This window comes from Lepisosteus oculatus, chromosome 2, assembly GCF_040954835.1.
Source record: "Lepisosteus oculatus isolate fLepOcu1 chromosome 2, fLepOcu1.hap2, whole genome shotgun sequence".
Taxonomy (NCBI): Eukaryota; Metazoa; Chordata; class Actinopteri; order Semionotiformes; family Lepisosteidae; genus Lepisosteus; species Lepisosteus oculatus.
This window is the reverse complement of record NC_090697.1, coordinates 22,240,548-22,264,655: the sequence shown is the minus strand read 5'-3', so window position 1 is coordinate 22,264,655 and position 24,108 is coordinate 22,240,548. Positions and strand designations below refer to the sequence as shown.

The window sequence follows — 24,108 nt, the reverse complement described above, 5'->3', positions numbered from 1 at the left end:
GTGGATAGATGGATATCTGGTGAAGAGATATGAATCTCTTCAGGCAGATTGTAAGCTATAAAGTTCTTCTTGCAAACTTTGCCTGCCAAAGTTCCTCATCATTAATTTTTCATTTACATCTCAGAGCTCTTGTTCCCAGTTGCCCAGACTCCCAGAGTCTTTTAACAGAAATTGTTGTTTTTGTATGGTGGTACAGAGTTTTCTCCACTTCAGTGAGTGATTGATTGCTGTCTGGAGCTGAAGTACAAAGTGTTTGGAAATGCTTTGTCTAAAGGAGATGAGTGGTGCAATATAAATTATTTCATCACTTCTTTCATGCCATTCATCTTGATTGATCGATTGGTTGCACTTGGAACTCAGGCATAGCTTATGCAGCCACAGGTAGAGTGAGCAAGAAATACTGAGGTGTTTAGGCTGATATTTTCTCTTTCATTTTAGACAGCAGTGTTCACTGTTATATTTGGTACATTTAGACTGGAACAATTCTAAGCATGATAACTGTACTGTTCTCCTACAAGTGCTTTACAGTTACCCCCACCACTGCAGTTTGATGAAAGATTCAGTATCTTTAAGTACATTCAGTACTCAGAAGCAAAACATAAAAATAGAACAAAAGCACTTATCACATTTCAAACATGCAATTGCTGTTCTTCCACACCTTGGCTTGGGTCGTTTAATTCTCGGTAAATCTGAGGATCTGACTGTACTGTATCATAAAAGTCTCTTTTATCATACACAGCTTTCTGACCTGTAGAAACAGACCATAATTATCTGCAAACATTTTCTTTTTCTAGTTTCTTGTTTCTGTATAGCATCTTTCACATCCTTACCTATAGCAGTGATGTGACATCTGTTACTGCCATTACTTGGACCAGTGTTCTGTAACACTTGTCCCAGGATAAAAACAGGCCTCTTCTTCTGTTGTTTAACCAATCAAACAAGACAACCACTATCATTACTAAGGTGAGTGCATCAGTAGTTTCAAAAGGCCTTCACATTGTGATAGAATTTTCTGTGTTCCCTAAGATTCCATAAGATTAGAGTACCTTGAAATATTTAATATGAAAGTGCACAAAATATGATACTTTATATACTTCTGTATATACTGTACCTTCTATGCCCCTCTAAGGGTTTTTTAGCACAATGCGTAAACCAAACAGTTCCTTATGACTTCAGCCCAGACTTTTCTTTTTTTTTTCTTTCAAGAAGTAAACTGGTACGTTAGAGCTTAACATGATCAGTACAAGGATTATAAGTAGAGAAGAGTCTTTTTGTGGTAACATCCGCTAGCCATTGTTATGGACAAGAGCCAAACATGAAAATGACTGAATAATTCAGGCCAAAAGAGAATTCAATTCTATGTCCGTGGGTCGCAGTTTATATTCTGCAGATTTGGAGTGGTTGATTTAATTTGTGTATGTGTTTGTAAGGCAGCCCTGCTGTGCTTGCAAGCTATCATCTCCCCTTGCCTTCCCAGTTCAGTCCACTGTCACACAGGTAGAAATGCAGTCAGCAGACAGCATTAAGGTTAAGTTCTGTGACACAATGACTGAAAGCCCTTCAATTTTCATGATCTATGAATACCAGCCAACAGAAAGAACATTGTGAGAATATAGGAAAGTTCAGTAGAGTTACAGACCCTCCTTTGAGTGGAAGGGGTTACAATGATAAAACAAAACCGGGATATGGGCCAAAGCAGTCAAAACAGATCAGTTTTGTGGTGGTAGAGTTTCCATGGAGAACTGAAAGAATTACAGAACACTGTCCCATGACATTTAATATTGCTCAAAAATATGAGCAAAGATGCAGCTGTCCCCTAGGCTTCAGTCAAGGTCAAAGACATCAGTATATGTGTTTGTCAATCACTGTCATTATGCGTGTCATCCCGCAGTCTCCTTCTAGCAGGGTCATCCTTAAGTGTTCTTCAGCTTGGCCTCAGTCTTCAGTCTGTCCTTATTTTAGGTTTTGTTTTTGTTGGTTTTACCATGGAACCTCCTTCTAGTGTGTTAAAGGTAAAGCTGGGGTTCTGAAACTTGTCTAGACTATTTTGACAGAAAGAGGGAAATTTGTAATGAAATGTAAAAATGAGTGTAGCATAATTTTAGTCACTATAATTGGAACAAAGAAAATCTGAAAAGCTAATTTTGCTGAAGGTGTAAATAATCTTTTCCCATCCATCCATCTTTGAACCACTTCCTGCAGTGCAGAATTATGGGGGAATTGGAGCCAATACTAACAAGCAACAAGCACTAAGCAGGATGCACCTTTGACTGGACGCCACTCAGTTGCAGTGCACACACAGACACGCACATCAAAGTCACTTTCCCCAGAAGCCAGTTAACCTTCCAGTATGTCTTTGGACTGTGGGAGGAAACACATGCAAACACACAAACTCCATGCAGATAGCAGCTCAGGAATTGAACCCAGGGTCCCTGAGCAGGGAGACAATAATGCTAACCCCTGTACCCACCCATTTGTCTTTTTTATATGAAAATAGTTTTTCTATTCACAAGTGTTTTCCTCTACCTTTGGAATACTCACTGTACAATGAAATCCCCAAGATACCTTGGTTTCTCTGACTGTTGCTTTTAAAGGAATTTGGATTAGATCTTAAAGATTTGTGTTCCTTTCACTTTTACAGTATCTGAGGATGAAAGCTGTTGTACGGGCTTACTGATCTGTACTGCCTACAGAGTCTCCTGATGTTTTAAATATCTTGGGATTGCCAAATAGAGAACATCACACTCTCTGTTAACCAAACTTTTTCCCTCATGGCCAAGGAAGGCTTGTATTATATAGTGCCTGATTCTGAAGTTTGCTTGCTGTTTGCAAAATTCTGGCATCCGTGGATTTGTAAACTGTAACAAAATCCATATGGTATGGCAATATATTATTTTGTTTTCTTGTGCTATACCATTACATTCTATTTTTTGTTTGCAGTGTGAGGAACATCCTTGGAATCTCATCAGAACTGTGAAATGTTACTAAAAAGCTTTTTCATGAGTACCCGTGTTAACAGCTAAATATAGCATTGCTGCATGCCAATTCTGCTTGAAGAGAAATCCCTGTTTTTTTACAACACGTGTTCTCAGAAGATCGTCTGTGTGAGAAGGAAAAGCATGTTGGCCAGGCCACATTTTCCCCATTTCAGAAGAAGATTAAAACAGGCCTGCTTTTGTGTAATCCACAATTACAAAGGCTTAATGGCACTGAACAATTTTTTTTTTGCCCAATTTATATTTATGTATTTTCATACAAGTAATTACTCTAAAATGTTTTTGTTTGCAGTGTTATTTTCCTATTTACATTTTAAAAGAAATAGGTCAGTATTTATGACTAGGCTAAATATTGCAATGCTTTTACTACTTGTTATACAGAAACAGTGACAAAAAATACACAGTACCTTGTCTCTTAGAAGAAAACAGAAGGTGGAAAGATGATTGGTAGATGATATATCTTGGACATCCTGGGAATATCATTATTTCATAAATCATTTTTTTGGATGGGTACCAGAAATCGGTTTAATTAGTTTGATTAAATTATTATGATTAGAGAAAGACTTTATCAAGTCTAACTTGTGTCTCCTACTCACATGTATAAGATCAGCCCATTAAAATTTCATTGAAAGTTTGAATGTTTTAAAACCATTTTCAAACCTTAGAAGTACTTCTTCTAGGCTATACAGTATGTTTTCTTTACTGTGGGGCCCCAGAAAAGGGCTTCAGAATGGCTATCTGAGATATTCTATATTTTCATTAATCTGCATGGTAGCTTGGGGAGATATTTTTTGCACTATATTGGAAATACTGAAACTATGTGTGGCCAGTTTTATTTTGATATTGTTTTGGCTAATCTATGAAATTTTGGGTTAGATAGGAAAGGCATTTGTCCATGTTTCACTAATGGGAGAGTAAATAGATTGATTTTTAATTGACCTCTCATGGTAAACAACAATTTACCCCCACTGTGTTATCAAAGGTATTTATGATGCCATACTCCTGGTCAAACTGTGGCAAGCAGCGTAATTTAATTTTGGTATGCAAAGCTAACACACACAGGAGTGGATTTTGTCTGAATGTGGTAAAATGGACATTCAGGTTGACAGCAACCTGGGTGTCCAAGCACCTCTTGCTCAGGTGGGAAAGTTTAATTGCTTGGGAAGACAAATTTAACATTTCTCCTGGGTGTTGTACAGTGGAGTGCCACAAAGTATGTATTTGCTGAGTGCAAAAAAGGATTTACTCTTACTGTGGTGTTCATTACATCTTGTTGCATGATAAAGTGAGGTCACACACTGCAAACTACACTGGTGAGTGCTTAAGGCTTTATTGGTGGGAGATAGTGGACCACTTAGCTCTGACTTGGCTTCCTTGATTTTCATGTTCAGTTTCCACCTACCAGTGAGGTACTGCTGGCATTTCAGTTCTGGTTCCAGGAACTTGAAATGGATGTCTGCTATGCAGTCTTGTATCATAATTTTGGATGGGCATCCCGTAGAAAACATTACAATATAACTTAAATAGCCAGAACTGTGGTACACCCACTGTGGCTAATTATAATTGGGGGTAAACTTCAAAGGCGTCTTTACATGAGCTGTACAGTTGTCTCATTTTTTGAAAATAGAGTTGCAGAGTGATTTGTTGAAAAGATTCAATTCATAAGTACTGTATGTTGGATAAACCTATGGCCTATGTTGCCCTGAAACACCTTTTTTTCACCCTGTATGTGCTGTGCAGCAAGTATGTTAACTGTTTTCTGAACAGATTATCTTATCTGTAGGAGCTGCATCAAGCCAGCACAAAACAATACTCAAGTATCCAACATGGAACTAAATTGTTAATGTGTAATGACAGTCTTGTGCCTTAGACTGTATTGTAATATTAAGCAGAGTATAAGCATCACCCACCACTGTGATGCATCTGGCCTCTGGGTATGAGGAATCACTGCACCGTTCAGTCACATTTATTGCCCATGTGAGTTCTTTCTGATACAAGTGACTCAACCAAAAAGCAATCTGTGTCAAATGCGGAACTCTTTAAAAATCGCAACTATGGAATTAGACCTCAACGATAGTTGTTTATAATTCTGCAGATGGTTTTGTAATTGAAAAGGGAAACATTAAAGTTGCCTTGTTATCATTAACTATTAACTACTGTCTTCCAAACTTTGAAACAGATTTTTTAACTGTACTCCAGAATGCAAAAGACTACAAATTAAAAGTTGTTTTTAAAGAAATTGAACACTGGACAAAACTCTCCATGCAGCTTTTGTGTTTATTTTGCTCTCCCTAGTGTGCTATATAAAGAATACTGCTTGTACCCCTGTAGATCAAACAGTAGTCTTAAACAGTAGGTTTGTGGGCCAATGATGCATAGTGTGCTGCTCTTCTGAATTGTCTTTGGCATGTTTTATCTGAGATTAGAGTTGTTTCTCTGGCCTAGAAGTGCTCTATAATGTGCAGGAGACTGCAACCAGACTTTCTACCCCTAAGTCTCCCACATCGCATGCATTAAGATACATTGTCTCCAGACCCAGAAATCCAACCAGATGTGACAGTCTGAGCTTCTCAGACTTCTTTTAGGATTTCTTCTCACTCACAAGATGTCAGCTGAGCAAAGCTACAGTATCTTTTCTCCTCCTCTCGCAGATGCTCCCAGGGCTGTTAGTCCACTGTAATCCAGCCTTGAACTGGAGCCTTCGCTCAGAGATTTATGTAATATAATATAGATATAATATAATATAGATTGAAATATTATATTCTAATTCTGCTGCATCCTCCTTTTAGAGGTTCATTGTCTTGGAATGCAGTTATGAGGATGCTTCCTGGCCTAGGATTGCAACAGACACTTTCTTTTCTGAGTGGCTCCTCAATTCCTACTCTGTTTTAACTTCTATTTGGGCAATTTCATGTGAAAAATCCCTAAAGAAGTTTAATATCTCGTGAGATTCCATATTCTTACATGAGCAGTGATATCTTGCCCCTCAGGAAACTTTGTTGCCCCCATTGTTGGTGATGTGGTGATTATTGCTGCTGCCTTACTGGTCTTGCGTTCTGGGATGGATTAGATTCTAGTGGAGTTTGAATGTTCCCCTTGTGTTCATGGGGGCTTTTGCGTAGTATTCCAGTTTTCTCTGACATGCCAGCGTTAGCTGGTATCTTTAAGTTGTGCTTGTGAGTATATGTGTACCATATGATAAACTAAACCTTGTATCCTGTGCTTCTGGGCTAGACTCCAGGTTTCCATGTTTTTCACCAGAAATAAGCAGCTTTCTGATAATTGATGGATGCCTACCTGTTTATGCTGGTGAGCTTGGATTAAAGTGCTGCAGCATCAATGACTCACTCAGATTACTTGGCTTTTAATGCTTTAGCGGTCTCTGATATCCAGCGCCATCGTCTGCCTCCCCCGGAACACCCTTGCAGTAGTATGAATTTTAACTGCATACTATATCTTGGTTTAGTGATGGTTGATTATTCTCACCACTTATAGACATGAAGCACAATAAAATCTGGCCAAAACATTTAATCAAGGGAAAGAAGTTTGTCACCGAAAAAGGTTGAGTCATTTAAAGACACAATGATTATTTGTAAAAACAAAGTCACACGAAACAGCTCTGCAGTAAGTGGTGTTAGAATTATTTGCAGTATTGATGCTAGACTTTCTATCCCCAGTCTCCACACTGATTCCTTAACATTTTTCTTTTGGCCATAAGAAAAGGCAAAGTAATATACTGTACGAGTTCTAGGAAAGTTTGTTAAGACTGGGATTTTAAGGGATATCCCAATGATTACACAGTTGTTTTGTCCTAAAAAAGTAAAAATGTCAGAGATAGCTCTTGCTCTAGTCTAGAGTATATTATGTTTGTGCTTTCCATTTGGATGTTTTTTTTCCATATGGAGAAAACAATTATAACAAAGCAGTACATTTGATCATAAGAACAAAAGCTTTCCTTTGGAAGTAAACGTACAGTATTTCATTGTGAATATTACATTGCCTAGAAATGCTACTGAAGGTAGAAGTTGAGCAATCAGGCTTTCTAAACCACATGTTTTTAGAGTGGAAGATAGTCATTGCTACCAGTCAGTTATTTTTTACAAACCAGAAATCGAACCATTAACACCTGCATTTCCTAATTGTTTTCACTCTCTATTTCAGGAGTCTGTGGTTGCTGTGGGGCCCTAAGACCCCGTTACAAGAGACTTGTGGACAATATCTTTCCTGAAGACCCTGAGGCAAGTGAACTCGGTTTTGAAAGGGAAGGTGTCAGTTTGTATGTTTAGCTTATAATTTCACTTGGGTTCCTTAATGGATGAATGGTTTCACAGTTTTCGTAATGTGCTGCATTTAATAATTTATAAAGGTTAAGTTGAACTTCTTATCAGAATTTTTCACAGTCCTCACAACTTTGAGATTAAAATATGTTCCTAGACACAGATTTAATATACTACTGGAACCAATACAATTGGTTGCATTTTTTTAAATTGGTTGCAATGTTTTTTTAATGTGTGAAAATCACAACAGTTATGCATTTTACTGTGATTTGTTAAGGCAGGACTATTCAAATTGCAACCCTTCCAGACTGCTTCATTACAGCTGCATTTTATATTGATTATTAGCTATAAGATTGGAAGGGCTGCAAGTTATGAAAAACTTGTAACAGTGCTGTTTTGGCACAAGAATCTATAGAATATCTCAAAACATTTAAACTAGAAAAGAAGGAGGAGAACCCAATGAAAACTAAAAGAAAGATATGTGGAGAATAAAGTTAGTAAGAGAGTTCAATTGAAAAACAAACAATTAAGTGTTCAAATTTAAAAAAATCAAATCAACATTTCTTTAGAATGAGAAAATAAACATGAACAGACAGTCTATTTCATGATGATTCTTTCCCTTGATTCCAATACCTCAGGTACAAGAGTGTCACATGAAAAGGAAGCGAAATACTGTTCCTCACTCCTGCTCTCTGTCAAGTATGAGAAAATGACAGTGATATACTGACCCCCTCTCTCCTCTGTGATAGTGAGATGCTGACCCTCTATCTTCCCTCTCTGCCCAGGACGGCCTTGTCAAAGCCAACATGGAGAAGCTGACCTTCTACGCTCTCTCTGCCCCTGAGAAACTAGACCGCATTGGAGCATACCTCTCCGAGAGGCTGTCCCGAGATGTGGCCAGGCATCGATATGGGTGAGCCTCAGCTTTAATCTGCCATGAAACAAACCACAACACTGTTTTATTTCTTTTTGGAAGAAATCTGGCTACAGATTTTTGAAGTTACATTCAAGTTATACAGATATAAAATATTAGGCCAATATTTCTTATTTACCCCTAGTAAAAATAATTAAGGTAAATGCAATAAACTCATGATGGCACGGTGGTGCCGTGCTTGATATTTCTGGGGCCCTGGGTTCAATTTCCTGTGCTGATATCCGCGCGGGCCCCGTGGTTGCATGGGTTTTCTCTGGGTGCTCTGGTTTCCTCCCATAGTTTAAAGACATACTGTTGGGTTATTGGCTTCTGGGAAACTTGGCCCTGGTGTGAGTGTGTGTGTCAATTCTATGAATTGGCAACATTACTCTGCTCTCCTCCCCACTGATATCTGATGTGTGGTGAGCATTCTGGCGCACTATGGCTGCCGTCGCATCATCCAGGTGGGGCTGCACATTGGTGGTGGTGGAGGGGAGTCCCCATTACCTGTGAAGCGCTTTGAGTGGAGTGTCCAGAAAAGCGCTATATAAGTGTAAGCAATTATTATTATTATTATTATTATGTGTGCCCTGCAATAGACTGGCGTCCCATCCAGGGTGTATCCCACCTTGCTGCCATGGCTTGCCAGGATAAGCTGTGGCTCCCCCATGATTCTAGATTTGATAAAGCGGATATAAAAATGGATGGATGGATAATGAGCTCATTTAAATTGCAACTTTTGTTATTATGACTGCAGAAAGTAGAAAAACTCATCACTCATCATCACAACAGCCTTTCTCTTAAAATGTGTTGAATGGTAGTCTGACACATTTCTAGAGTTTAGTACAGAAGGCCTTATTTTCTGTGCTTTTCACTCTTGACAGGTATGTCTGTATTGCAATGGAAGCTCTTGACCAGTTACTGATGGCATGTCATTGTCAGAGCATTAACCTCTTTGTTGAGAGCTTTCTGAAGATGGTACGCAAGCTGCTGGAGGCAGATAAACCCAACCTACAAATACTGGGCACCAACTCGGTGAGTGATTCTTTGGTGTTCCGTGGACAATTTTCTACAACAAGCACTAATGCAAGAAGCTTGAATGTCTTCATTATGAAAATGTATTTGGAGCAATCAAGTGATTGGAAAAAGTGGTGCAAACGTTTTATGTACAAATCTGCCAATTATGCTGAGTTTAACTTCATATCTTCTTTGAGCTTCTGACTTTTTCTGATTATTACATAGTTGAGAGGTGGCATTAATTGCTCATCTCCCAAAGCTATTCTGTTCACTTTGAATTCCTGCACTTTAGTAATTTAGTATCTGGTGTTAAGGTAACCTTATTACTATCCACAAACCAATTCCAGATTAGCAGTATCTTTTTTGTACCATGTCGACAAATGTGTTGTGTAATTCCAACATCCCTTTATTTGCATAGTGCTTGATGCTATTTTAGATTATATTACACACTTTTCATTTTTCATCTTCATATTTTGTTGGCCTTTGTAATTGCCTCCCCCATTCAGCTGCGATATTGAAATCCTTCCAGTATGAGTAACATCCTCACACTAGTGCCACTCACCTTATATTTATAATGAGCTTTTTTGAGATATGAAAATGTATCTATATTTATCTAGATTAAACTTAATTTCCCACGGGTTTGGCTTGTCCTTGATTGTGGTTGAGTTATTTTTAATGGCTTGAATACCTTTTGTCTTTTACGTATTCATTTTGAAGACACAAAAGACAATTGCAGTAGTGACATACTGACCAGCATTTCTGCTTTAAATGTTAGGTGATAAATTTAATTGAAACCAGCCGCATTCTATTATGGATTTTAGTTGCGGCTGATATCCCACAAGACTGTTTTTTGGCTGAAGCTCTTAGCATTTATTCATTAAAAGCTTTAATGAAGAGTAAGAGTATTTCTTTTTTTAAGGTAAGTCACTCTGCATTTTTGTGTCTCATCTTACTTTTGGGCCACATGCAGGCTAAGTGATTTTTTTATGCAAAAAGGCGAGTTTAGTATTTTTGAAAACAACTCTAAAGGTCTCTGCAATGCACTGGCTCTGCCTCCCCCGTGACCCTGTATTGGATTATGTAGTTAGAAAATGGATGGATGGATGTTAAAGGCGTAATGGACATAATGAAGGAATAATTGATGAACATTTGTTGTGGCATTACATTTCCAAATGGTCTGCAGAGAACATTATCTGCAGCGAATTGAAGGGTTTTGCTTCAGCTGAACGGATAAAATGACACAAACATATATTGTGAAAATCATTACTGTCAGACATAAAATTTCAATTTTACACTGTGAGGGTGTCTTGCCAGTGGTGCATTTTTTATTTTTTCTTGTTTGATGATAGGATGGAATTTAATTAGTGATCAGATACCCTTTTCGGCTTGTAATATTGTGCTACAGAAGTCTAGAATTACTGTCCTATTGCGGAAGTAATGTTAAGTGATCACACATGAGCTAGCCGTCAACAGCAAACCAATTACAAACTTTAAAGGGGATAAAAGAGATTGAATACTGTGAAAACTGTGTTAAACACAGTGGAGAAAAAATAATGTGTACCATATAAGATTCAGTCACAAAGAAAAACAGATGAATTCTAGATTGCAGCTGGGATACCAGATGTGCTTAGACATGGTCAGTACATACTTTATACTTGTACATACTTTATGTAGTAAAAAAACATTTCCCTAATTAGTTATGAGTACTATATATTAAATGTACTCTTTCCTTATCATTTTCCAACGAATAAAAAACCATTGGAATGTTTTTTGAGCAATTATTATGAAACTCCATTGTGGACTGTAATTCTTGTCAGTTTGTACACGGTATACTGAAAGTAAAAAAAATGAATGTGGTACTTTTTCATTCTTTAATTCATAAAGATTTCTCTCTTTTGTTACTGTATGTCAAAGTAATTCATACTGAAACCAATGTATAACCTAAAATGCTCCATTTGTGTAATGAAAGAGCCACAACTTACCTCTGATAGAAGAAAACACTTGTATTGTAGGTGCTTGTTCACATTATCTTGGCAAAAGTCACATAATATAGAAGGAACCAACAAAGAAAATTGTTTTTGTGAGAATATCTGCACGAATTGGGCACTGAAATTTCAAATATTTAATAGTCAAAAAATACAAATTTATTGGGGGTTAAAACAAAGTACCTAATCGTCTGGGACTCGCAGGCTAAAAAAAATCCTAGGTTTGCTTTCAGGGCAGCAACAGCATCCGTCACCCTGTTTTGTAAATCACATAATCTGACTTTAGGCTTTCTGCGAAAGAGGCGCCAAAAGAAAGTACTTTGTTAAACCAGACTGAACAGAAATTTAGTCTTTTCACTCAACTCACGTTAAAGATCAGTGTGAGTTCAGGAAGAATGATGAAGGGTACTCACATTAACAATAAGTTTGAGTTAGCATTTACATCAAAAAGCCTGGTGGTCAAGAAGAGTAAAGATTCAGACAGGGATTATTTATGTTTTCAGGATTCTTAAAGGGATAAGCAAACTCCCAGACTTTTAATTTGAATTTAAAAGAGAGAAATAGAAGGCCAGAGGCACAAATTGAAAGAGCATCTGATTTGAAGTGTGGGAACAGGAAGTACTTCTTTAAACAAGGGCTGTGAGTATAACAGATGCGGGTCTGAATCTTGGATGATGAGTGAATGAGTAAATGAGCATTCAGGAATACTTGATGGGATTATTTCTGGTTGTATTACCAATCAAAAAAACAATGCCGTGTTCTTAATTAGGTGGAACATAAGAACTTAAGAATAGGTACAAATGAGAGGAGGCCTTTCAGCCCATCTAGATAAGTGATCCAAGGATCTTGTGCAGCCATTTCTTGAATCAAGCCATAGTATTGGCTTCAACCACATGGCTGGGTGGCTTGTTTCTGAGGTATGAAGTGCCTCCTCTTTTCTTTTTTAAATGCACTTCTATACAGTGCATGTAGTTTCCTCTTTTGTCTACTTGTTCAGGTTTCACTGATCCTTGAAGACGTCCTGTGGGCTATTTGTCAATATTTTGAGAATTTTTGCTACTTTTATCAAGTTCCACTGTAATAATCTCTGTTCAGGACTGCAATGGTTCAGTTACTTTAGTTATTTATTGTAGAACATTCCATGAAGTCCCAGAATACATCTGGTTGCTTTACTGAGGACTTATTCTTGATTTTTTGTTAACGTTGTAACCAAAATTTTACACAGCATTCTAAATGAGGACTAATTTGTGCATTTTATAATTTTAACATTGCATCCTTTGATTGGAATTATACACTCTTGACTATATAGCCTAACATTATATTGCCCTATTTATTGCTTCCCAATATTGTGTGGAATATTTTAGTGTATTTTTCATAGATAACCTCTTTTAGCTCTGTGTTTTTCAGTGTGTGTTTTTTTTTTATAAATCCTGAAATCCTGCACTCAACAAATTTCATGTCAGGTGTTTGCCCAGTCTTGAATTTCCACTAAATCTTTTTGAATTTCATCTGCTCCTTCTACAGTGTTAGCTAATTTGGTATCATCTGCACACTTGATTAATTTACTAATCACCAGATACCAGAATCTAGGTTATTTTAATAAATTAGCAATTAGCAATATCCTAGCACACATCCCTGTGGTACAACTTAATTACATCACCTAATTGGAATATTAACCTTTTATCTGTATTCTTTTTTTCCCTATTTATTAACCAGTTCTCAATCCAGTTACATCCTGTACATATCCATGAATGTCTTCTGCCTGTAATTTGAGGATTAATATTTTATGATGAGCTTTAAAAGCCTTCTGAAAATCTAAATACACCATACTTGTGTATGGCCTCTTCTATGTCAATATTTCTAATTCATAATGTTGTCTTTAATTAAGAATTTTTTCTTAAATTTCTAACCACGATGGTCTATATTCCTGGTGGGCTTTAACATACTCCTAATTAATATGCCTTTGAAATTCTTTTAATGAATCTGACCCACATAGATTCAGGGATTCCTGATTCCTCTTCCTTAATTTCCTCAAACTGAATATTCTTTTTAATGTACAGTATAGCACTGCAGGTCCCCTTCTGCTGTCTTTTCTGTCTTACCTGGTGGGGGCACTGCTGGTGTACTTTCCATCAAGGAAGTTCACTCAGCTGGCTTCACTATGCTCTAACTTCCCCTATAAAAATGTTCAATTTGAGCAATAAAATTTTGATGAAAATATTGACTTAAAAATATGTATAAATAAATTATTTGCAACTCAACAAAAATGGAACATCATTGGAAGGGGGTGAATACTTTCACAAGGCACTGTATACCAGTGGTTAGAAACAGGGCACACAAAGTAGCATTCTCTTTCTTTATTATGTAATACAGTCTATAAGCAGACTTAGTATAAGTTAGGCAGTTGTAAAATTATGGTCTTAAAAGAAGAGCAGTGGGGACCTGCTCTCAGATGCAGAACACATGAATTGAAGTAGAAACGGTCACTTCTCTCTCTTTCCAGTTTGTGAAGTTTGCGAATATTGAAGAGGACACACCCTCTTACCACCGCAGCTATGACTTCTTTGTGTCCCGTTTCAGCGAGATGTGTCACTCCAGTTATGAAGACCCTGATATTCGCATAAAGTAAGTCTGAGGCAGCCTGTGATTAAGAATGGGGCTTGCTGTTGTGGTCATCTGTTCTCTTATCCAATATATGCTGTTCCATGGGTCATGTTACATGAAACATTTCTTCTTGCTCAAACAAAATGCACTTAGGAGTATGTCTTCAGTGAATTTATTTAAATGTATTTTTCTAAATTTTAGGGGTGTGTTTTTTTGTTTTTTTAAACATTGAACAAAACCATGGCATTTCCAAAATACTTGGATAGGAATATTTTTTTCAGTACATCAGTGTTAACAACTCTACTTTTAACAATGGCAAAACTGTTATAAAATAAATAACCATAAACTAATGACTAACAGTGCTAACTAGGATCTTACAGTGCAATTCACCTTTGATGTCCGCTTTTCTTTTAGTGGTAAAGTTGATAAACATTAATTTAATTTACAGGAAAGAATGAAACTTAACTCAGTTTCCACTTCCATAGAGATCGATTGATGCGTCTGGGTCCTCTCTACTTTAACACCTTCTCTAAACCTATCTCTTTAATTATGAAGCATCAAACTAATTATTGATGTATGAATCACTGTTTTTTATAAGTAGAATATCAAGAGCACTAGTTTTATGTTTGTGAATATAATAAGGCTTCAGTAATGTGAAATACAATTCCAGTACTTGAAGGTACAGAGTACATTTGTTGAATTTGATCCGCATATCTTGTGCACCTTTTTCAAAATAACCTCCTTATCGGAACATCAGTAACATTTCCCCTAGTTCTGTATGCATTGCATTTGAACTGCGGACAGCTGCATGTGCATTTATTCAATAGTTTTTCCTCTGTTCAGGCAGTTAAGCAATCAGGCTGCTGCAGTAGGTATTTAAATTACAAATATAAATAATAATAATTATACTTTAAATAAATAATATAAATATAATACATAAACATTTTGATGAAGCTTGAAATCTTGCTGAGATACAGTTGCACATAGGAAGTATAGGAAGTGAACACTAATAGATACACAACTACTGTATGCAAATGTCTTAGACATTTTGCATTATTCTAGTCCTTCTCTGTTTTCAGTTTTATGACAATCTTTTACTGAAATTGTAAGAGTTAAGAGTTAATCCTGATAGATCTGTATTTTGCAAAACAAAAAGTAGCATTTTAGGTTTGTGGATGTGTAGAGAAAAAAAACATTTTTTGAATGACAAGGAAGACCCGTCAATGAATCAATAACACTTGAGACCAGTTACAGGTGTAGTGGAGAACAGTAATGGTAAAAAATTTAAGCAAATTGTTGATGCACAACAAAACCATATTGCAGCTCTTAAATATGTCTTGCATGACTGTGCTGTGCATTCTTCGCTGATTTCAGAAGAAAACTCATATCCCGTCCATTTAATGCCTTGCAAAATTACTTACCCTCTTCCTATGATGTATGTTTGCAGTTTTTGCAGACATGTAACTCCTTTCACCCATAAAGCATTCAAATTGAGCTTTCAGTTTTGATTTAATTTTTTCACTTTAATTAACTTTTGAAAAACACTGTATAAAAAGTGTTTAAATAAAAAATGATTTATTAAATAGTACCTAATACTTTGGTTTTAACTTATGTGTGACACTGTTCAATTTCAAGGCATAACTGAGTTTCATAAAAATCACATCTGAAAGTTCAGGAGAGAAATGAATTTGAAATTAACTAATGTTCACTCATCTCATGTGACACAGATTACACAAATGTCCTCTTATCAAAACAAAGCTAAAGGAGAAATCGCCAAGGATAGATTAATTCTTGAATATTTGAGCAACAACCATTGATAAGGACTGCTGAGAGAAACATTGACCTATCTTGGCAATGAGATTAGAGATTTCTTATCTGCTTTCAATCACTTTTACTTGTGCATGAGTCACTGGGCTCTATTTTGCAAAGTCAGGTCCTGCCAGCCATGTCCAGGCACCAGCAGTGCAATTTTGTTTGAACGTTAAAATGCAATTCTACATCTAATGGATTCATTCTTTGTGAAAAGGGTTTTTGTATTGCTGAATCCTCTTTTTTCAAGTTCCCATTTCTGCCTGCTTAGCTCTTTTGGTTTTAAATAAAAAAAATACTTTGCTAGCCTTTGGAGGAGATCAAACCTACAGTAAGTGCGACTTCGGTGGTGTAAGAATTGCGCTGTTGCCTCTCTGCTCTGGGATCCTGGGTCCGACTAACATTTTGGATGCTGCTTTGAGTAGAGTTTGCATGTTCTCCCTGTGTTCACTGAGTGCAGGTTTGATTGGATACTCTTAAGTTGTTCCTTACTAGGAGAGGGGGATTCCAAAAATAATCAGTACTGGTTATGTGACTGAAACAGAACCAAAAATGGGCATGATGGGACTAGTGGCCTTCTCATTTATAGCTGTTGTGTTGTACTTTGGTGCCTTATAGGATACGCATGGCTGGCATCAAAGGTCTGCAGGGGGTGGTGAGGAAGACTGTCAATGATGAGCTGCAGGCCAACATCTGGGACCCCCAGCACATGGACAAGATTGTCCCATCGCTGCTCTTTAACCTGCAGCAGGGAGAGGGCACAGAGAGGTATGTCAGCAGAGAGAGCTTGGGCACAACAGTACCCTCCACCTCTTTATACTATTAAGGCAGGATGTGTTAATTTTCTTTGATAATTGTCACCACCTAGTCAGAGCAAATTTGGACATGTTTGTACCGTAACAGTATAACATAACATCACTTTATTAACCCTATACAATTTCTTGCATTAGGAATTCGTTTTTTCGCATAACCCAGCTTGCTCTCCATGAGACACAGACACACAGACAGGAAGAGAAGCTTGGGGTCAGAGCTCAGGGTCACCCATTGTACAGCCCCCCTGGAGCAGTTGGGGTTAAGGGCCTTGCTCAGGGGCCCAACGGAGTAGGATTCCTCTGCCGGCTGCGGGATTTGAACCAGCAACCTTCTAGCCACAGGCGCAGATCCTTAGCCACAGAGCCACAGAGCCACAGCTCCGCCCCTATTTTACACATCGTCTTGATACTGCTGAGTTTCTGTTGTGTTTTCTGTCAGTGTTAGAAAACCAACCGTTTTGTTTAGTTAGCAGTTTTATTGCAATTATGGTTGTTCTTGAGAGTAACCAAGATGGTGGCATGCACAGACGCAGTGGCTGAGCCGGGTCTGGAAGAAACGGTGCTAAATGTTGTTCCAGTGTTAAATGTTGTGTCTTGTCCGAATTTTTCTAACGTCTACGATGTTTTGACCCTACTGGAAATTAGAAAACGATGCAAGGACTATCCACCGAGTATTAAGATGAAGAAGCTAAGTAGCCTTGGCTTACTGTGAGGATCAGGTCCCAGAATTGCGGACCCACCTGTTACAGTTGTCCAAGGGAGGAGGTGCCAGAAGTTGTGTGAAAGAAAACAAAAATGAGGCAACAGGGCTGGAATCCAGGCCAGGCTTTAAGCTAATCCTAACAGACTGGCTCTCCCATCAATTCTACTTTCTAACGTACAGTACGTTCTCTGGAGAACAAACTGGATTACTTAAGATTACAACTGGCTACTCAGCGAGAGATGGAGTGCTGCGTCTTTATTTTTTACTGAAACATGGCTAAATCACAATATTCTGGATATGGCCATTCAGCTAGATGGACTGACTTCCTTCCCTGCGGACAGGAAAGTTTCAGTGACCAGTAAGTCTTGCGGAGGTGGTTTGTGTGTTTATACAAACAAAGAATGGTGCAAAAATGCTGCAGTAGTCTCCAGTCACTGCTCATCGTCAGAATTAATAACGATTAAGTGTCAAACCTCCTACTTACCAAGGGAATTTATTACTGTTCTTACGGTGACGGTGTATATCCCACCCAGCGCTAATTCTAAAGAGGCACTGCGAGTCCTTTATGGGACCATCAGCTTTCTGAAAACTGCTCATCCTGTCAGCTTTATCATTGTTTTCTGGCGACTTCAACCATGCGGATCTTAAGACAGTTCTTCCTAAATGTTATCAATAAGTTAACTTTGCAACCAGAGGGGAAAACATACTGGACTTAGTTTACAAAAATATCCGTGATGCATACAAAGCTGTGCCCCTCCCCCACCCAGTCTACTTTTATTCCAGCATACAAACCGCTGCTCAAACATGCCAAACCGGTTCCAAAACAGACCGGAGTATGGCCAGATGGACCCATCTCAGCATTACAGGACTGTTTTGAGCACACACATTGGAATATGTTCAGGGAGGCTGCTTCCTATGATCATCTTATTAATTTTGAGGAGTATGCAGCATCTGTGACTGGCTACAACAGCAAGTGTATAGATGACGTCACTATCTCTAAATTTATCATCACACGGGCCAACCAGAAGCCATGGCTGACTGCAGAGGTCCATGCACTGCTAAGAACCCGTGAGGCTGCATTCAGATCAGTCGACAAGGCAGCCCTTATGACTGCAAGGACCAACCTGTACCGTGCCATCAGGAAGGCAAAGCGAACCTTTACACGGAAAATCCATGGCCACTTCCTGAACACCAGAGATACGCGGCCCATGTGGCAGGGCATCCAGGCCATTACTGATTACAGCACTACCCCGCTTGTCAGTGACAGTGATGCCTCCTTCCTGGATGTTCTGAACAACTTCTATGCACAATGTGAAGCAATGAACATTCCCTTCCCCCGATGATCAGGTGCTTTGCCTGTCCGCAGCTGATGTGAGGAGGACACTAGCCAAAGTTTATCCACATAAGGCTTCTGGACCCAATAATATACCTGGTCGCGTGCTCAAGGAATGTGCAGAACAGCTAGCTGACGTCCTCACATATATTTTAAATATCTCCTTGTGCCAGGCGGTCATCCCGTATGCTTCAAATCCACCAATATTATACCAGTGCCGAAAAAGTCAGCCGTGTCCTGCCTCAATGATTACTGCCCCGTGGCACTCCAATTATAACACCAATTATCATGAAATGCTTCGAGAGGCTAGTCACAAGCCCATAAAGTCCAGACTCCCTACCCCTCTGGACCCCCTTCAGTTTGCATACCGCCCCAACCGGTCTACTGATGATGCTGTATTTCATGCCCTTCGCCTGACCGTGTCCCACCTGGACAAGAAAGACTCTTATGTACTGTAAGAATGCTTTTCATTGACTTTAGTTCAGCATTTAATACAATCATCCCCCAGAAGCTGATAGAAAAAGTAAGCTTGCTGAACCTCAACACCTCTCTCTGTAACTGGATTCTGGACTTCCTGACCGAGAGAACAGGAAAAAAGTGGAGCGCCCTCTAGGGGTTGGATGTCGAGCAAGCAAGTACCACACGTAGAATAAGCTGCACAGCACAGGGGAGAGGAATTACCTCATTTAACTGTCATGAAACCTCTGGGAGTCCACGGCTGAGAGCTACCACCTCCTCCTGGGTAATACAATAAACTTTATTAACATGTGGTAGAAGGAAGTGGTAGTCTCCAGTGGACTGTGACAGCATCTCTATTTCCTGCGGCGAATGAGGAGGGCAGACCTTCCCCCGCCCATTCTTACCACATGCTACAGAAGCACCATTGAGAGCACCTTGACCAGCTGGATCACTGTTTGGTTTGGGAATTGCAACGCTTCAGACCGCAAGACCCTGCAACGAGTTGTGGAAACAGCTGAACACATGATTGGAGTCTCCTTCCCTTCCATTTCTGTCATCTGTCACAAACGCTGCTCACACAGGGCCTCCAGTATAGTAGATGACCCCTCCTACCACTCCCATAAACTCCCGCCCTCCTACCATCTGGAAAAAGATATCGCAGTATAAGGTCTAGCTCCACCAGACTCTGGAACGGCTTTTTCCCCACAGGCTGTCAGGCTCCTCAGCACCCTGGAATCTATTCGCCCTCCACTCCAATACCAGAAACAGGGTTTAAATTCCCCCAGTGTGTTGTGTATATTGTATTATGTATTTGCCTTGTAATTTGCACTATTTGCAATCTGCACTATGTGTATCCTGTCTACAATGTCTATGTCAGTGTCCTGTCTGTATTTGCACCGTAGACCAGGAGGAACGATATTTCGTTCCACTGCATACTTGTATATGGCTGGAATTACAAATAAACGTGAACTTGAACTTGAAATAAAAGACAATAGTTTTAAAACTTATGTTTCAGTATGAAAGAAAAGGAAATATTTTATTTACTATTACTATTTGAATAATTTGTTTTCACAAGTTGTTAAATGTCTTTTAATCTTCTAAATGTGGGTGTGAGACAAATTTATCAGAGGAATTGTCTAGTTTATCTTGGTTAATTAGGTTATGGGTAAATGAGTGAGGGTCATCAGAAGTCCAAGAACAGAATATAAAACAGGCAGGTAGGGAGAGAAAGAGGAGGAGAGAGTAAGAGGTGGGAGGTCCTTGTTCCTATCTCCCTTTAAGACCAAATGCAAGTTAAGTATTTGAAGAGAGCATAAGAGAGCATGGCCTTCTGTTGTTTTCAGGAACCTCTGACTTTCTGTAGAAAGAATCACTAGGTTTAAAGGGTTTCTCATGGTTATTGCACACACTTTTAGAATAGGGAGATACTGTAGGTTTCTTTTTGATTTTGTAGCATCTGCGTTTATAAAGAGAGAGATTTAACTCTAGGTTATATTCTGTTTGGTATAGAAGGCAGGTTTATTTCTCTTTTTGGCCTGTTATGCATTGTAGAGGATTTGAATACTTGGAAGCAGTCTGGGTTTTTTTTTGCTGTTCAGAACATAGGCCTCCAAGACTTCTTGTTTGTACATAGGGTAACTTCTATTCTGTATGTTTATGTTGTGCGTTGTTTAGTGTGCCATTGTCATTATGAATAGATATTTGTTTAACCCAGCATCCCAGATTTATTACTTTTTTTTACCAAAGGTGTGCCAGAAAACCCATAACTCAGGTGTAATTATATCAAACGCTCAGGTATATACTTGCCAAAATCTTTACAGTTTGAGGATTATGAGTATTTAATTATTGATTATTGAACCTGCTCTGTTTATTTATCTATTTCTCTATTTACTTAACCCCCGTTTGTAACAACATACGGTATTGCCCTTGCAGAAAGGGTCTTAATTTTATATGATAACCGCTGTCATGATTCATGTACTGTAATAATCTCTCTCAAAAAGTATACCAGCCCACTTTATTTTCTTGATTTTCTCTCATTATACATATTAGAATCAGTAACTCCAGTATTAAGAATAAAAAAGGCTATGCTAAGGACAATGCACACACCACAACAAAAAGAATATGCATTAGTTTATTTTCTCTTCAATGTTTTACATGCAAGACAAAACAGTTCACAAGAAAAATATTAAACAATACATAAAATATGGTTTATTAACATGTTAAACAATAAAAACAATACATAACAAGCTGTCAGAACGGAACATTTGTCTCCATCAGTACTGATGTAATACAAATAACATTGTTTTTTTATAAGCCTGTGCAAATCTTTTTTTAGCCTTTGTGTTGTAACATCAGCAGTTTCTACATAAGGTGTCACCTTGGCTCAGGTGTGACCTATAAAGACAACCTAGCTGAGGGACGTCCCAAAAGACATGTCCTGAATAGCTGGAAATGCATACAGCAACACAATTGAATTAAAAAAAAAACATTCAGGATGATCTTGGATTTTATGCTTTTGGTTTGGTTGCTTTCATGTAGGAGTTGCATGTCAGTCTTTCCGATTAACCGAGCATGTCTGCAGTTCTTTTTTCCCCAGAATTTTGGTTCTGCTATTTTATATAAAACCATGCACGTGTAATTGTAAACTGATGGGCTGTATCTGAATGATTATTTAGTAAGTAACGTCATTTTTAAGACATCACCGACTAGAGTGAGATGACATGCTTTCAGTAACTTGGCATAATGTGGTAGCTAACAGTGAGGATTAAACAGTCATAAAGCTGCAGGATAAGATTTTATCATGGGGCTTAGGCTATAAAAAATCATGATAAATAATGCATAAAAATAGAAAGTATGTATAAGAACATATAAATGATGCAGCTGAGAGGGAGTTTATAGTTCTTATAATGCATAATGAGCTATAAAATAGAAGTGTTTGTAGTCTAAAACCTATTAACAGTAGTCAGACTGAGCAATTTAATTATATCTTCTGTGGTTTAAATAAAACAAAATGTAATATACCCTGATCTAAATGGATCTTCTCATTTCTATAAAAAAGCATACTTATATCTTTGACTATCTTATACTATCTAGATAAAAAAAAAATGTATATAGTATATACAGTGCTTTCAACACATACTGTATTCATCACCTCAATGAAAGAAGCAAAACACAATATAACAGTGAGAAATGGACTTTGTAACCTGTCTTTAATAACTATGCATGGTAACAAAACTGTTGTTGAGGGAAGTGATGCAATCAAACATTTTTGGTTTGAACCGAAGCAAGCAAAAAGTCTAAAGAAATTATTGCACTTCTGCCCAAAGGAATGGTAGATGGACCCTCAGAAGAGAAAGTTCCTTATAGCACATTACACGAAGTGTAATCCACACCAGAGGACAATACTAACATCAGGGTTATGAATAAAAGTGACCCTCAAGTTTCTGGTCTTAAATTATTTTTGACCAGTATGTTCAATGCAATGCTATTAATATAACAATGTTGCATTTTTTAATTTTTTCATACAGACACATTGTCCATTCTGGAAATCATTCTTTGACATGATATGATTTGGTCTTACTTCATCTTATTTCTTAAGGATAAGCCTACAGTAAATCTGGAGGGCACTGTTTTTATTATTACGTCAGTAGAGGAAACAGCTGGATTTCACTGCTTCATGGAATTCCTGAAATGCATGTGGTGGCGGAGCTAGTCCTTCTTTATAATGACCTGCAGCATCGCTGTTTAAACAAAGCAATTCTGCTTCCTCTTGTATGCACATACAGCCGCTCACCCTCACCCCTGCAGGCCACAGAGAAGGAGAAGGAAAGTCCAGCTGAACTGACTGAGCGCTGTTTCAGAGAGCTACTGGGCAGAGCTGCCTACGGCAACATCAAGAATGCCATCAAGCCCGTCCTCATGTGAGTCAACAAGAGAGGGAACCAGCGATGTGGGGGGGTTGCTTGCACTGAGGAGGGCTGGATGTGTGGTATACCTCTATCTCCTAATCCGCACTTTCGGTCATGTCTGGGCCCAATTCCTCGTACATAAGAAGGACTGAGTGTATTCCTAATTCCAGAAGAGTAGAGATGAGGGTTGGTCCGTACCATGGGTGTATATTTGTGCTCTGTGCTGTACTTAATGTGTTTGTATGTCAAAGATCATATGTAGTTAAAAAGAAGAGATGATTGCTTTCCGTGTATCTCCTATCCTGATCTTTGGTATTTACTGATCTGAGCAGAAACTGGCAGTCTTTATTTGCCTAGGTCGCTACACAATTTGATGTCCCAGCAGTGTTTTCTGTTCCTGGCAGATCCATAAATAGCTCATTTTTTGTTGCTAAGAATTATTTCTACCCAGGACCGAAACATGTGAGCCTTTTAAACAAATTGCATATATCCATCCATCCATTGTATTTCTGAGTGCTTCTCCCAGGTTTACTTGGGACAGGACACCAGTCCATCCCAGGGGAGACTCAGACTCATACGCAGGCATGAATATACTCACTCCTAGGACCAGTTTTCCCAGAAGCCAATTAACCCCTTTTAACCAGTTATCCCCCTTTGGAAGCAAGTGTCTTTTGCCCTCTGTCTAGAATCTCCTTCAACTTAATTGAAAGATGTTCCTGTTCAATTCAAAACAGAGTGATTCCAAGATATAATATCCTCCAGAACATAGAATGGGTAGTTCTCAAATTCTGAGTCATGTGTCTGATTGGGTTTTCCATCTAGCAAGTCTTGAGGTGTGATTGTGTTACTGCTTTGTACTGTTAAATCATTTGTAGGGCATTGTCTGGTGTGTGGATACAGTAAAAACTGAGATGGTTGGCTTTATTGAATTGATACAGTGCAGTAACAAATATCATTGTGTTTTTAAGGCACCTTGATAATCACTCCCTTTGGGAAGGGAAAACATTCGCTGTTCGTTGCTTCAAAATCATCATGTATTCCATTCAGGTGAGCCAAACGTTCTTTTCTGTGTCTCCTAACATTTTGCCCTGGCTGTATTTCCCTTACCTCATGGCTCTGTTTATTGAAGAAACATTAAACATACTTGTCTAATGCTTGCCTTGTAACAAAAAGTTTTTAATTTGTTATATTTATTCTGTATTGTATCATCTTTTTATACGTTTTCATTAATTCATTTTGTCTTTTACTTATTTTACTTATCTGAAGTCTTTTAATTCCTATAGGTTTTTATA

The 24,108-nt window shown here is 38.2% G+C and overlaps 1 protein-coding gene across 7 annotated transcripts in view; it reads left to right on the top strand.

Annotated features, from left to right (window-relative positions):
• Positions 1 to 24,108, top strand: part of LOC102694395 (protein EFR3 homolog B) — a 65,782-nt gene that overhangs the window by 14,719 nt on the left and 26,955 nt on the right. For 6 of the 7 annotated variants that reach the window (XM_015351829.2, XM_015351821.2, XM_006626075.3 and 3 more), the window contains 7 exons: positions 7,158 to 7,234; positions 8,059 to 8,186; positions 9,071 to 9,221; positions 13,692 to 13,813; positions 16,220 to 16,369; positions 22,694 to 22,828; positions 23,785 to 23,863. In XM_015351829.2, coding sequence (XP_015207315.1) covers positions 7,158 to 7,234; positions 8,059 to 8,186; positions 9,071 to 9,221; positions 13,692 to 13,813; positions 16,220 to 16,369; positions 22,694 to 22,828; positions 23,785 to 23,863 — 842 coding nt within the window. Of the gene's footprint in view, positions 1 to 7,157; positions 7,235 to 8,058; positions 8,187 to 9,070; positions 9,222 to 13,691; positions 13,814 to 16,219; positions 16,370 to 22,693; positions 22,829 to 23,784; positions 23,864 to 24,108 lie in introns of those variants that run through there. The other variant, XM_069198708.1, reaches the window with a different exon arrangement.